General features: G+C 38.3%; 1 protein-coding gene across 1 annotated transcript in view; it reads right to left on the bottom strand.

The window, feature by feature from the left end:
* Positions 1-14,967, bottom strand: part of LOC132805590 (serine-rich adhesin for platelets-like) — a 110,782-nt gene that overhangs the window by 51,836 nt on the left and 43,979 nt on the right. The window contains exons 16-20 of the mRNA XM_060820724.1: positions 14,562-14,651; positions 11,159-11,254; positions 8,517-8,612; positions 5,515-5,610; positions 1,599-1,688 (exon numbers count right to left, since the gene is read on the bottom strand). Coding sequence (XP_060676707.1) covers positions 1,599-1,688; positions 5,515-5,610; positions 8,517-8,612; positions 11,159-11,254; positions 14,562-14,651 — 468 coding nt within the window. The remainder of the gene's footprint in view (positions 1-1,598; positions 1,689-5,514; positions 5,611-8,516; positions 8,613-11,158; positions 11,255-14,561; positions 14,652-14,967) is intronic.

The raw sequence follows: 14,967 nt of genomic DNA, 5'->3' as shown, positions 1-14,967 counted from the left end.
GTAAACCTCTTTTAAAACCACTTTTTAAAGTAAAACAGGACACATTCGAGCTCGTAAAGTGAACGTATTGCCACAACTCCCCCTCACAAAAATGGACCATCAATACACAAAGCCATTATTTTTCTCCTTTTGGTACAACGCAATGCATATACTGGGACATATGTATTACAATGAGATTATGCAAGTACTCATTCACAACAATAGTCCATGACAGCTTTTTTATGCTCATCATTGAATACCTCCCTCTACCTTCATTAAAGTCCCCAGAACCATTCGGCAATTACATTCTGTCATCCTGCTACGTGTACGCTTTTCAAATTGAAAGGCAATAATAATAGCTCAATATAAATAGTTAGGAAGTTTCACACTTCAATCTTCCCATAAAAATTAGACACGCTAATATCACAATGTGAAACTATCTCAGAATCATTACTGGCAACATAAATGTAGAAATGTCAGTTTCCTTCTCAATCTGGATGATTTCTGCTGTTGATTGCACAAATTGTCAAGAAAGTACTCAAATTGTCTTTCTTTCCATTGGTCGTGTTCTTGCAAACGTGCAGCAACAACACCCACATTACTCGCATTCAGAGCAAACATGAATATGTTTGCTTCATTAGGGCTGGCTAACATTGGGATTTCAGGCTGTCAAATGTCTTCTGGCGTTCCACTGTGCTGTGAAATTTTCTGCACCTTTTTATTCGAGACTCTCAATGGAGAAATCCAACTGCTGAAGCACTCCAACATTTTAGTCAGTTATGGACCGGCCCAGATCTCCTCAAAATGTTCAAGAAGTTAGCCTCAAACCTGACTCTTTCTTATTTTAAAGCGAAACGTGGAGTGGATGTTCCAGATGAAATGCCACTGGCAAACCACTTGATGTTATCAAAACAATTTGTTCAAACGTTACAGGCAAAATGCAAACAAAATGAATAGGAAATTAAAATAAGTTTATTTAACTAAAAATAAACTGAAACATAGATACACTACCCATTGCTAATTGATTGTTCAAATATAGCAACATGCCATAAACACATTGTCAAAAAGGCTATGTCATGGTGTGTGTAAAAGAATTAAACAAATGGATTCTTGATTATTCAAGTTGATCAAGAGTTAAGGGAAGAAAGTGGGTGGATGGAATCGCGAATCTTCTCAAGCATGATTGAATGTTGGAGTAGACTCGATGGGAACAATGGCATAATTTCAGCTGCTCTGCGTTGTGGTCCTTTAAAGCTTCAAATTTTCCTGATCCCAAATAGCATCTCATTGCCACAGGGTGGAAAAAAATCTGATTTGGGAGAAATGGTCGCTCCACTTTCATTCTAGATCTGTTTAACAAAAAACGAAGTACTACTCATTTGTCATTTGTGGCCAGCTCCAGTACACACTTCAGCGCTTCAGCTTTTACCAACTCTCTTTAAAGAAAACCAGGAGAAAATAATAATTTCAAAATGACAGCATCACTACAATTCTGTCAAGGAATCATGACCCAAAGAAATTCATGTAAAAAAAAACCATTCCAGTCAGTCACAACCTCACCTACGGCCTGTTGAATGTGCACCATTGAATTTAATAAATGAACCCAATTTGAATTATACCTGCGGTTTGAGTTCCTGTGGGCGTACGTGACGACTGCTCCAAAAATTCTCTCGTTGATTGTTGCTCAGGCCAATAAGTTGATGCTGTGTCTGAATCAGAAGGAAAGGATAAACACATAATCGATATTTTAGAATTTGGATTAACTCAACTGACTAATATATGATTCAGGAAAAACGAAATAACATTCAGGACCTCTACTTCAAATATTTTCGTGAGTTGTGGGCTTCACTGGTCGAACTGGCTTTTAATGTGCGTCCTTGGTTGTCTTTGTAAGTCTGGTAGAGGGCTGATTGTGGATCCGCTGATGACATTGTGGTGTTTCACACGAATTCAGGGAGTGGAATACACTATTTCTCGATGGAACGTATCCTGGCACTAAATTGAATATCTGTAAGTCATTACAGTAGCTGTGTACAGAAACTGTGGCTCTCAGATTCATATGACCACTCTTCTCACCGAGTCAATTTCATTCCTCTCAAACTCTATGTTCTTCTTCTCTAAGGGGCTATGTTACATTTTTCGAGTCACCTTCAAGTTCTGTTGTTATGAACCAGAGCAAATCCCACAAAGTGCGTGAACACAATTTTTCCTTATTTTAAAGGCACTGCCAGGCATTGCAATCCTAATGCAAACTAACTGTTTTAAATGAAAACACACTTAATTCTCCATGATATTTGAAATACAATATTAGAAAGACCCAATTGTGATAACTTAAAACGACTGAAAAACGTAATAGAATTATAAATTATTTAACTGTCTAACTGAAAGTGTTCAATACAGTAAAATTTCATCAACACAGCCGTTGTAAAGCCAACTTCTGTAAGTACGTTGTCGAGCATGCACTTCTACAATCCACATGGAAACAAAACAAAAAATCAAGAGAAAAAGCTGAGAAAAAGATTAGCAAGGAGAAATATACTGCAGCTTTGAAATTTACCTTACAACCCCTGCAACTGTTCCGAAAATAAAAAAAATCTTAAAGTCGAAATCCTGTCACTAGTGGAGTTTGATCTCACCCATCCCGGCTGCTTTAAATATTTCACTACTGAAAAAAACTCATTGCCTCACAAGCAATTTCCGTTATTACTTTGAAATATTCTGCTTTGTACCGCTATCTGAAAATCTCTTTGAAATGAAGCAAAACATATTGCACTTCTTAATGTCATAGTCTTATAATAACTCCCCCTCCCAAACATGAACCACCATGTGACATAAGTTTATTTGTATAAACTTTATTGCTACCCTATTAGTACACCACAACACATATGTAGGTACAATTATATTGCATAGACATTAGACATGCAGGCATTCATTAACATAGCCCAGTATATACGTTTTCACCAACATTGTACACCTCACACCTCCTTCATTAAAGTCGCAACATCACAGGGACAATTCGGTTATGTCATCCTGTCACCTGTATCATTTTAGAATTAAATGGCTGCTAGAAGAAACTCTAACTAATTGATCTGGAACGTTTATCCTTATATCCTCCCCCCCCAAAAAAGCGGTATTAGCAAAATATGCAATTGTCTCTGATACAGTACTGTTAACGTTAATGTTGAAACGTTAGATTCCTTATCAGTCATGGAATATTTCTGCTGATGATTATTCAATTGTTGGGGAAAATGCACAATTGGCTTTCTGAAGTATTGACACATTCTTGCAAGAGTGCAACACCGACTGCCATATTACCCGCATCGATAGACACCTTTGGCACATTCCAGCTGGCTGAAACTGGGCTTTCAGCTTTCAAGCCGTCAAATGTGTTCTGAAATTGCGCTGTGCTGTGAAAGTTTCTTCATCTTTCCAAAGGTGTGACTCAGTGGAAAACTCACACTACTGAAAAATTCGCACATTTTACTGTGTTGTGGACCAGTTCAGACTCCATAAAAATATGTTGAGAAGGTAGCCTCAAAAGTAACCTTTTCTTATTTTAAAGGTAAACGTGAAGTGGGTGTTCCAGATGTGATGCAACTGATTAAACCAATCGATGATAAGCAAGACATCATTTATTTAAAGACAATAGTTAAAAACTGAAACAAAAGAAAGAGGAATTTAGAAAAACTTTGCGATTGAAAATCTGAATCTAACCATGGATAGAGCGCTGATTGCTAATTACCTATTCCGGTCTGCAAGATTGAAATGCAGCTTCAAGACCCTAGCAACTTGTATGTGAAAAAGTAAAACTGAAAATCTTGGCGCTCAGGGGAGTTTGATCTCACCCATTCAGGATACTTCTAATATTTCAACTGTAAGAAAAACCACACAAGTTCTATCCAGCTGATAAGTTATTAGCTTCAAACGGAGTGAGAAGTAACTCTTTTAAAACCTCTCTTCAAAGTAAAAAGGACACATTCCACGTCTTAAAGTCAATGTACCTCCACAACTTCCCCTCACAACAAACTGGATTATTAATACAGAAAGATAGCTTGATATTTAAAATCCGTTAGTTTTGGCATAACTGCTACACAAACATTGCAATGAATTTATGCAAGCAATCATTCACGACTACAGCCCATTACAGCTTTTAGTGTTCTTCACTGAACACCTCCTTCTTCCTTCATTAAAGTTACCAGAAACATTCAACAACTCAATTCTGTCATCCTGATACATGTAGAGTTTTCAAATTGAATTAAAATACTACCAGGCTTAATCTAAATTGCCCGGAAGATTCACCCTTCAATCTTCCCCCCCAAAAGAGATGTCATTATCAGAATATGAAACTATCTCGAATACATTGTCGGCAACATAAATGTCGAAATGTCAGTTTTATTCTCAATCCTGGACTATTTCTGATGATTATTCAAATTGTCACGAAAATACTCAACTTGTCTTTCTGTCCTCTAGTCGTGTACTTGCACGGGTGCAGCACCGAAATGAGCATTACTCGTATTCAGAACCCACATGAATGTATTTGCCTCATTAGGGCTGGCTAACACTGGTCTTACAGCTTTCAGGATGTCAAATGCCTACTGACATTCCATTGTGCTGTGAAATTTTCTGCATTTTTTTAATCGAGTCACCCAATGGAGAAATCCAATTGCTGAAGCACTCCGACATTTTAGTCAGTGATGAATCGGACCAGACCTCCTCAAACTGTTCAAAAAGCTATCCTCAAACCTCACAATTTCTTATTTCAGAGGAAAACGTGAAGTGGATGTTCCAGATGTGATGTCACTGAGCAAACCAATTGATGTTAGAAAATCAATTTACTTAAACAGCCCAGGCAAAATACAAACAAACGGAAGACAAAATTAGAATAACTTTATTTAACTAAAAATAAACTGAATCGTGGATACCATTTACATTAATAACTGACTGCTCCAACATAGCAACATCCCAAAAACACATCCTTTGTCAAAAAAGGCTATTTGTGGTGTATGTTTAAGAAAAAAACAAGTGGATTCTTGATTATTCAAGGGGATCTACGGCTAAGGTAAGAAAGTGAGAGAATTGAATTGAGCAATCTCTCAGCCATCATTGATTGGCTAGCAGGTTTGGAATAATTGACTAATTTCTGCTCCTACGTCGTTATGGTCCTTTGAAGCTTCAAGTCTTCCTGAACGCAAACAACATCTCACTATTACAGCAGAAAAAAAATTAAAATCTGACCTGGGAGAATTGGCCGCTCCACTTCCATTCTTACATCTGTTTCTAATACTACTCATTTACTGATTGAGGTCAGTTCCAGTACACGCTTCAGCACTTCAACCTTTACAAACTGTCTTTAAAGAAGTCCAGTTAAAAAAAATCATTTTAAAGTAACAGCATCGCTGCAATTCCATTACAGAATCATGATCCAATAATTTCATGCAACGAAACAACTAACTATTCCAGTCAGTCAAATCCTCACGCACCATCTGTTGAATGTGCACCATTGAATTTAATAAATGAACTCAATTTGACTTGTACCTGTGTCTCCAGTTCCCATGGACTTATCTGACGCCTGCTCCAAAGATTCGCGTGTTGATTGTTCCTCAAGCCAGTAGGTTGATACTGTATCTGAATCTGAAGGAAGGGATAATCACAGAATCGATATTTTAGCTTCCCAATTAACTCAACTTTAATTGTGTCGGATTCAGAAAATATGAATTAACATTTGATATCTTTTTTTAGTATTTCGTGTGTCGTGGGCTGCACTGGCTTAATTGGCTGTTATTATGCATCTTTTCTTTGAGAATGTGATAGTGAGCTGTCTTGTTGAACCGCTTACATTTTCATTTTCGAGTCACATTTAGTTATTTTGTTATGGACACAACTAACCCCCGCAAAATCCATGAACGCAACCAGTCCGAGTGCAAACTTCCCCTCTAGAATAAAAAGGAATTGGATTCTACATTACATTTGAAATACAATAAAAGAAAGAAGGAATTTTGATAACTTAAAACGATTGGAAAACGCAACAGTATTAAAAATTACTTAACTGTCTATCTATAAGTATTCGATACAGTAGCATTTCATAAACACAGTGGTTGTAAAGCAAAATTTTGTAAAATAGATTGTCGGGCATGTCCTTCTCCAATCCACAAGGAAACAACAAAAACAAATCAAGAGAAAGTGGTGAAAAAGGGATTAGCAAGCAGAAATGTCCTGCAGCTTTGAAGCGCAGCTTACAACTCCAACAAATGCTTCTGAAAAAAATAAAGTTGGAAATAATGTCTCAGCGGAGCATGATACCACACATTCAAGCAGCTTTATATATTTCAGTATTTGAATAAAAACTCATGGACTCACAAGCTGTTCACATTATTAGTTTCAAATATTCAGTTTAGTACCTCTATCTTAAAACCTCTCTTTTAAAGGAAACAGAACACATTACACCTCTTCAAGTCGTAGTCTTACGATAACTCCCCCTTGAAAACATGAACCATCAATATGCAAGTTGTGGAGGTACATTGACGTACATTGACATTGTCTTCTTTTTTGGAAAAAAGTAGTCTTGTCCTTTTCGTACACCACAGCACACATGCAGGTACAAGTATATTGCATTGCAGTTAAACATGCAAAACATCACGAACAGAGTGCAGGGCAGACGTTTTCCCCGTCACTGAACACTTCCATCTTCCTTCATTAAAGTCCGGCAATTCAGTTGTGTTGTGCTGCCACTTGTATGATTTTGGAATTAAATGGCTGCAAGAAGAAGCTCAAACTAAATGATCTGGATTTTTTTTATCCTTAAATCCTCCCAAAAATATTAAGGCGCTATAAACAGAATATTCAATTGTCTCAGACACAATAACGTTAACGTTAATGTTGAAATGTTAGATTCCTTCTCAATCCTGGAATACTTCTGCTGATGATTATTCCACCGTTGGAAAAAAAATACACAATTGGTCTTTCTAAACTCCGGTTACATTCTTGCAAGTGTCCAGCACCGACAGCCACATTACCCGCATCGACAACCACCTTGAAAGGGTTGGCTCATTAGACTGGCAAACATTGGGATTCCAGCTTTCAGGCTGACAAATGCTTTCTGAAATTCCACTGTGCCGTGAAGTTGTCTGCAACTTTCCAAAGAAGTCACTCTGTAGAAAGCTCACACCGCTGATAAACTCGCATATTTTCCTGTGTCATCAACCATACCAAACTATATCAAAATATTTTAAGGTAGCCTCAAACATAACCTTTTATTATTTTAAATGTAAACGTGAAGTGGGTGTTCCTGATGTGATGCAATTGATCAAACCAATCGATTATAAGCAAGACACAATTTATTTAAAGACAACAGTTAAAATTGAAACAAAAGAAAGAGGAATTTAGAATAAGGTAGCGATTGGAAAACTGATTCGAACCACGGATAGAGTATCCATTACCTTTTCCCATGTCGAATATCCCATAAACGGTCACCTTGGCAAAACGTAAAATTCAGTCAAAGATTCCGACATGCCGTTCAGCATGAAGAGAGATTTCAGTGGAAGTCACAGTTAGGAATCATGTGGAAGTCACAGTTGGGACCCAAACAGTTTCTCACTGCTGCAATTAAAAACAACCTAGAATACCTGATTTGGGAGAACTGGCCACTACAATTCTATGGTTGCATCTGTTTTAAAACAAACCTACTGTCCTCTTAAATTATTGATTCAGGCTAGTCCCACCTTTAACTCAGTTACGAACCAGACTAGACCTCCACTAAAGTTTCAAGATGGTAGTCTCACAGCGGACTTTTTCTTATTTTAAAAGGGAAGCTTGAAGTGAGTGTTATAGATGCGATGCCACTGGACAAACCTCTTGACAAAACACAAGACAGAGGAATTTAGAATAACTTAACTATTGGAATGCTTAACTAACTCATAGATACAGCACCCACTACTAATTGACTGTGCAAATATAGCAACATCACGTAAACAAAACGGTCGTCAAAAAGGCCAGGTCATTGAGTATATTTAAGAATGAAAGAAATGGATTCTTGATTATTCAAGGGTATCAAGAGTTAAGGGACTCTTGAGGGAGAATGGAATGGAGAAACTTCTCAGCAATGATTGAATGGCGGAGCATATTCGATGGAAATACTGGCCAAATTTCTGCTGGTATGTCGCATGATCCTTTAACGCTTCAAGTCTTCCTGAATCCAAACAGCATTTCGCTGTTACAGTTCACATCTAATCTGGGAGAACTGGCCACTGCATTTCTATTCTTTGATCTGTTCGAATAAAACCTAAAATACTTTTCATTTACTGATTGAGGCCAGCTCCAGTACACGCTGCAGAGCTTCAGCCTTTACAAGCTCTCTGCAAATAAAACCAGAAGGAAATAATAATTTTAAAGTGACAGCATCGCCAGAATTCCAAAAGGAATCATTACCCAATAATTACATGGAACAAAACAACTAACCATTCCAGTCAGTCACAACCTCATGTCCCATGTGTTGAATGTGCACCACTGAATTGAATAAATGAACCCAATTTGACTTATACCTGCGGTTCCAGTTCCTGTGGGTATATGTGACGCCTGCTCAAAAGATTCTCTTGATGATTGTTCCTCAGGCCAATAAGTTGATGCTGTGTCTGAATCTGACGGAAAGAATAAACACAGAATCGATTTTTTTGGATTTTGGATTAATTCAACTGATTCATACCTTATTCAGGAAATATGAAATAACATTCAAGGTTTATATATATCTAAATCTTGAATGTTATAGGTTGTAGGCTGCACTGGTTGAACAGGCTTTTATTGTGCGTCCTTTGTTGCCTTTGCAAAGGTGGTAGCGTGCTGATTGTTGAACCGCTGATGTCATTGTGGTGTTCCACTCAAATGCAGAAAGAGGAATGCACCATTCCTTCATGGAATGTCTCCTAGCACTAAATTGCACATCTGTAAGTCACCGCAGTCCCTGTGTACAGACACTGTGGCTGTCACATTCATGTGACCACTGTTCTCAGCTATTCCATTACATTCCTGTACAACTCTATTTTCCAATTCTCTAAGCAGTTAAGTTACACTTTTCCAGTCACATTCACGACTTATTAGTATGAACCAGACCAAACAACCGCAAAATATATGAACCAATCTTTTCTTATTTTAAAGGCAAGTGCCAGGCGTTGCAACCTAAAGCAAACTACCTGTCTTCAATGAAAACACACGTTATTCTACATTACATTTGGAATACTATAAAAGAAAGATTGAATTGTGATACTTAAAACGATTGGACAACTTGACAGAATTATAAGTTATTTAACTGCCTAACTGTAATTGTTCAATACAGAAACGTTCCATAAACACACCCGTTATGAAGATAAGTTATGTAAAACAGAATGTCGGGCATGCACTTCTCCAAACCACAAGAGAAAAAAAAACAAGAGAAAAGGCCGAGAAAGACAGTAGCAATGAGAAATATACTGCAGCTTTGAAACGTAGCTTACGACTCAGCAACTGTTTCTGAAAAAAAAAACTGAAACTGGAAATCTTGCCTCGAGGGGAGCTTGATCCGGCCAATAACATTCCAGTATTAGAAGGAGAGCCTCAAGGTCTCACAAGCTGTTAATTATTTTCAAATATTGAGCTTAGTACTCTATTTTAGAAGCTTTCTTTTAAAGAAAACAGAACACATTGCACCTCCTAAAGTCATAGTCTTACGATAACTTCCCTTCCAAAACATGAACAATCAATATACAAAGACAGGTTTATTTTTTTAAATAAACTTTAGTCTTACCCGATTAGTACATCACTACACTTATGCAGGTACAATTATATTTCATTGGTATTAAGCATGCAAATAGCCATGAACACAGTGCAGTGACAGACTTTTTCCCCACCACTGAACACCTCCCTTTTCCTTTCATTAAAGTCGTAACAATGCACGGGCAATTATGTAACGTGTATCAATTTGGAATTAAAAGACTGCAAGAAGAAGCTCAAACTAAATGACCTGGAATTTTTATCTTTAAGTTCTCCCAAAATATTTAAGGCGCAATTAGCAGAATATGCAATTGTCTCAGATCCATTACTGATAACATTATTGCTGAAATGTTAGATTCCTTCTCAATCCTGAAATACTTCTGCTAATGATCATTCAATCGTTGGACAAAAATACACAATTGGTCTTTCTAACCTCTGGACACGTTCTTGCAAGACTGCAGCACCGACAGCCACTTTTCCCGCATCAACAGCCACTTTGAAAGGCTTTGCCTTATTAAAGCTGGTTAACATTGGGATTCCAGCTTACAGATTGTCAAATGTCTTCTGACATTCCTCTGTGCTCTGAAATTTTCTGCCCATTTCCAAACAAGGCACTGAGTGGAAACATCACACAAGCTGAAAAACTCACACATTTTACTGTATTATGGAACAGATCAGACTCTATCCAAATATTTTAAGAAGGTAGCCTCAACCATAAGCTTTTCTAATTTTAAAGGTTAACGTGAAGTGGGTAGTCCAGATGTGTTGCAACTGATCAAACCACTCGCTGATGAGCAAAACACAATTTTTAAAAAGGCAATCACTAAAATAGAAACAAAAGAAAGAGGAATTTAGAATAACTTGGCATTTGGGAAACTGAATCGAACCACGGATACAGTGTCCATTACTAATTATCTGTTCCAGTCTCGTAATATCCCATAAATGATCGCCTTGCCAAAAAGATAAATTCAGGCAAAGATTTACACATGCCATTCAACATGAAGAGAGACTTCAGCTAAAGTCACAGTCAGGAAACCATATACTGAAGCTGCAAACCTTCTGGGAGCCAAACACCTACTTGCTGCTGCAGCTAAAAACAAAGTAGAAAACCTGATCTCGGAGAACCGGTCACTCCACGTCCATTGTTACATCTATTTTAAAACAAACCTAAATTCCTCGTAAATTATTGACTCAGGCCAGATTCAATAGACAATTCGGCACCTCAACATTTGTAATCTCTCGTCAAAAAAAACCCAAAACAATAAAAACGTTTTATAGTGAAAGATTAATCGCAATTTCATCAAGTAATCATTACTCAATAATTCCAGCTCCTTCAATAACAAACCATTTCAGACCGTCTCTATCACACCTACCTCTTGTTTAACGTATATTATTACTCACTGTTTTTGAATTTAATAAATGAACACAATTTGACTTCTACCTGACATTGCAGTAGCTGTGGGCATAAATGACACCTGCTGAAAAGATTCTCCAGTTGACTGTTGCACAGGCGAATGAGTTGATTTTGTGCCTGGATCTGAAGCGAAGGATAAACACAAAAGAAACATTTTAGAACATAGAACATGGAACATAGAACAATACAGCACAGTACAGGCCCTTCAACCCACGAACATTTGTCCTAGATTAAGCACCTATCCATATACCTATCCAATTTCCGCTTAACTGTCACCAATGATTATGACTCTGCCACTCCCAGAGGCAGCGCATTCCATGTCCCCACCACTCTCTGGGTGAAGAACCTACCGCTGACATCCCCTGATACCTTCCACCCTTCACATTAAATTTATATCCCCTTGTAACACTCTGTTGTACCCGGGGAAAAAGTCTCTGACTGTCTATCTATTCCCCTCATCATCTTATAAACCTCTATCAAGTCACCCCTCCTCCTTCACCGTTCCAATGAGAAAAGGCCTAGCACTCTCAACCTATCCTCGTACGACCTATTCTCCATTCCAGGCAACATCCTAGTAAATCTCTTCTGCACCCTCTCCAAAGCTTCCACATCTTTTCAAAGTGAGGCGACCAGAACTGTACACAGTTCTCCAAATGTGGCCTTACCAAGATCCTGTACAGCTGCAACGTCACCTCACGACTCTTTAATTCAATCCCTCTGCTAATGAACACTAATTCACCATAGGCCTTCTTACAAGCTCTATCCACCTGAGTGGCAACTTTCAAAGAGCTATGAACATAGAACCCAAGATCCCTCTCCTCCTCCACCTTACTGAGAACCCTACTGTTATCCCTGCATTCTGCATTCTTTTTTGTCCTTCCAAAATGGACAACCTCACACTTGACAGGGTTGAATTGCATCTGCTACTCCTCAGCCCAGCTCTGCATCATATCTAAGTCCCTTTGCAGCTGACAACAGCCCTCCTCATTATTCACAACTCCACCAATCTTCGTATTATCTACAAATTTACTAACCTACTCTTCGGCTCCCTCTTCCAAGTCTTTAATAAAAATTACAAACAGCAGAGGACCCAGAACTGATCCCTGCGGATCTCCACTTGTAACTGGGCTCCAGGATGAGTATTTACCATCTATCACCACTCTCTGATTTCGACAGTTAGTCAGTTCTCTATCCAACTGGCCAAATTTCCCACTATCCCATGCCTGCTGACTTTATGCATAAGCCTACCGTGGGGAACATTATCAAATGCCTTACTAAAATCCATGTACACTACATCCACTGCTCTACCCTCATCCACATGTTTCGTCACCTCCTGAAAGAATTCAATAAGACTCGTAAGGCAAGGCCTACCCCTCACAAATCCGTGTTGGCTGTCCCTAATCAAGCAGTTTCTTTCCAGATACTCAAAAATCCTATCCCTCAGTACACTTTCCATTACTTTGCCTATCACCGAAGTAAGACTAACTGGCCTGTAATTTCCGGGGTTATCCCTATTCCCTTTTAATTTCAGAAAAAGAATTCAACTGGTTCACACCTAGTTCTGGAATTATAAAATAGCTTTCGATTTCTTTTTTTCTTAATAGCTTGTGGCACGTGATCCTTTGGTTGAACCAGAATCCATATCCTTAGTTGTTGTTGTGAATCTGGTGGTGAGCTGCCCTGTTACACATTGATTTCATTGTGCTGTACCACTCGAAATCAGGGAAAGGAATCCAGTCTGCCTCAATGGATTGTGTCCAAGCAGTAAATTGAATATCTGTAAATCACTACGGTCTATGTATTTCGGACACTGTGACTCTCACAGTCATATGATCACTCTTCACAGCTATTCCAGTACATTGCTCGCAAAGTCCACGCTTCACTTCGCCATTTTCTGATCACTATCACGTTCTTTTGTTATTAACCAGACCAAAGCCAATCAAAATATGTGAAAAAGATAGTCTCGACCCTAATCTTCCCTTATTTTAACCAACTGGTAGGCGTTGTGTTCTGGATGCAATTCGATTTGTCAAACTCCCAGTCTTGAATCAAAACATGCTTTATTCATACAGTATATTTAAAATACAATAAAAAAAAGACTGAATCGGAATAACTTAAAACTACTGGAAAACGTATCACCCAATTATAAATTATTAAACTGCAACCAGAATATGTTCATTTGGAACGTTCCATAAACACAACCATTGTTAAGAGATATTCAGTCAAATAGATTGTTAGACCCATGCAATTGTCTAGTCCACAAGGAAAACAAACATGAAGAGAAAACGCTGAGAATGAAAGCTTAATGAAGAAAGTCGTGCAAATTTGAAATAAAGCTTCAAAACCCCAGCAACTGCTCCCGAGAAAACTCAAATTGAAAACATTGGCTCGAGGAGAATTTCATCCCCTCATTCAGGCTCCTTTCAATATTTCAACTTTTAAAACGTCCGCAAGGGGTCACAAGCTGTTTACATTACTGAATAAAAATACATAATTTAATATCTCTGTTTAAAAATCTCTCTTCAAAAGAAAACATGACAACTTACTCCTCTTAAAGACATTGATATTGCCTCAACTATCCCTCACAAAAAAATGAACCCTCAATATACAAAGATGGCCTTACTTTTAAAAACCTTTTGTCTTGTCCTGTAATTACACGACAATACATGTAGTGATATGTGTGTGTGTGTGTGTGTGTGTGTGTGTGTGTGTGTGTATATATATCCATTGCTTTGACATTCAGCACGCAAACATTCAATAATACAATCCAGTCCAGTTTTTTTTATTCTCGTCACTGAACGCCTCCCACTTCCTTCCTAAAAGGCGCAACACCGCATCAGCAGTTATCTTAGAAGCGTTATAGTGTGGAAACAGGCCCTTCGGCCCAACAAGTCCACAGCAACCCGTCAAAGCACAAACCATCCATTCCCCTACATTTATCCCTTACCTAACACTACGGGCAATTTAGCATGGCCAATTCACGTAACCTGCACATCTTTGGACTGTGGGAGGAAACATATGCAGACACAGGGAGAATGTGCAAAGTCAGTCGCCTGAGGCGGGAAATGAACCTGGGTCTCCGGTGCTGTGCCACGGTGCCGCCCAGGTATGTTCTGTTGTTCTGCTACATGTACAAGGGTCCTTTCAAAGTGTTAAATGAGCTATTGTAGAATATGCATATTTCTCGGACACATTGTTGGCAGTGGAAGCGTTGAAATGTTAGTTTCCTCTCTTCAAAATAAAACCCAAAACAACAAAGTTTCTCGAACGTGACAACATGGTTAAAATTGCATCAAAGAATCATTACTGAATAATGACTACTTCAGTAACTAACCATTCCAGTCAGTCATTACCACATCTACCTATTGTTGACCGTAGACCATTAATCACAGTTATTGAATTCAATAAATGAACCTAATTTGACTAGTACCTGAGGTCGCAGTTCCTGTCGGCATAAGTGACGCCTGCTGAAAAGATTCTGTAGTTGATTGTTCCTCAAGCGAATCAGTTGATTCTGTGTCTGGATCGAAAGAAAATGAAAGAGACATTTTCGATTTCAGACTAACACAACTGGTTAAAAACCTATTTCAGGAAACATGAAATAACATTACATATCCTTTTTTTGTAAGTTTTCTTTGAACGGAGCCCGTGTCAGATGAACCATGCATTTTTGCCCATCATTCGTTGCCTTTGTGAATCTGGTGGTGAGCTGCGTTATTGAGCCACTGATGTCATTGTGGAGAGGAATCAGGGAGAGGAATCAACTCTGGTTCAATGGACTGTATCTAAGCACTAAATTGAGTATCTGAAAATCACTATTTTCTCTGTACGTCGGA

This window comes from Hemiscyllium ocellatum, chromosome 50, assembly GCF_020745735.1.
Source record: "Hemiscyllium ocellatum isolate sHemOce1 chromosome 50, sHemOce1.pat.X.cur, whole genome shotgun sequence".
Taxonomy (NCBI): Eukaryota; Metazoa; Chordata; class Chondrichthyes; order Orectolobiformes; family Hemiscylliidae; genus Hemiscyllium; species Hemiscyllium ocellatum.
Note: the sequence above shows the minus strand (reverse complement) of the source record. Positions and strands in the feature narration are given on the sequence as shown.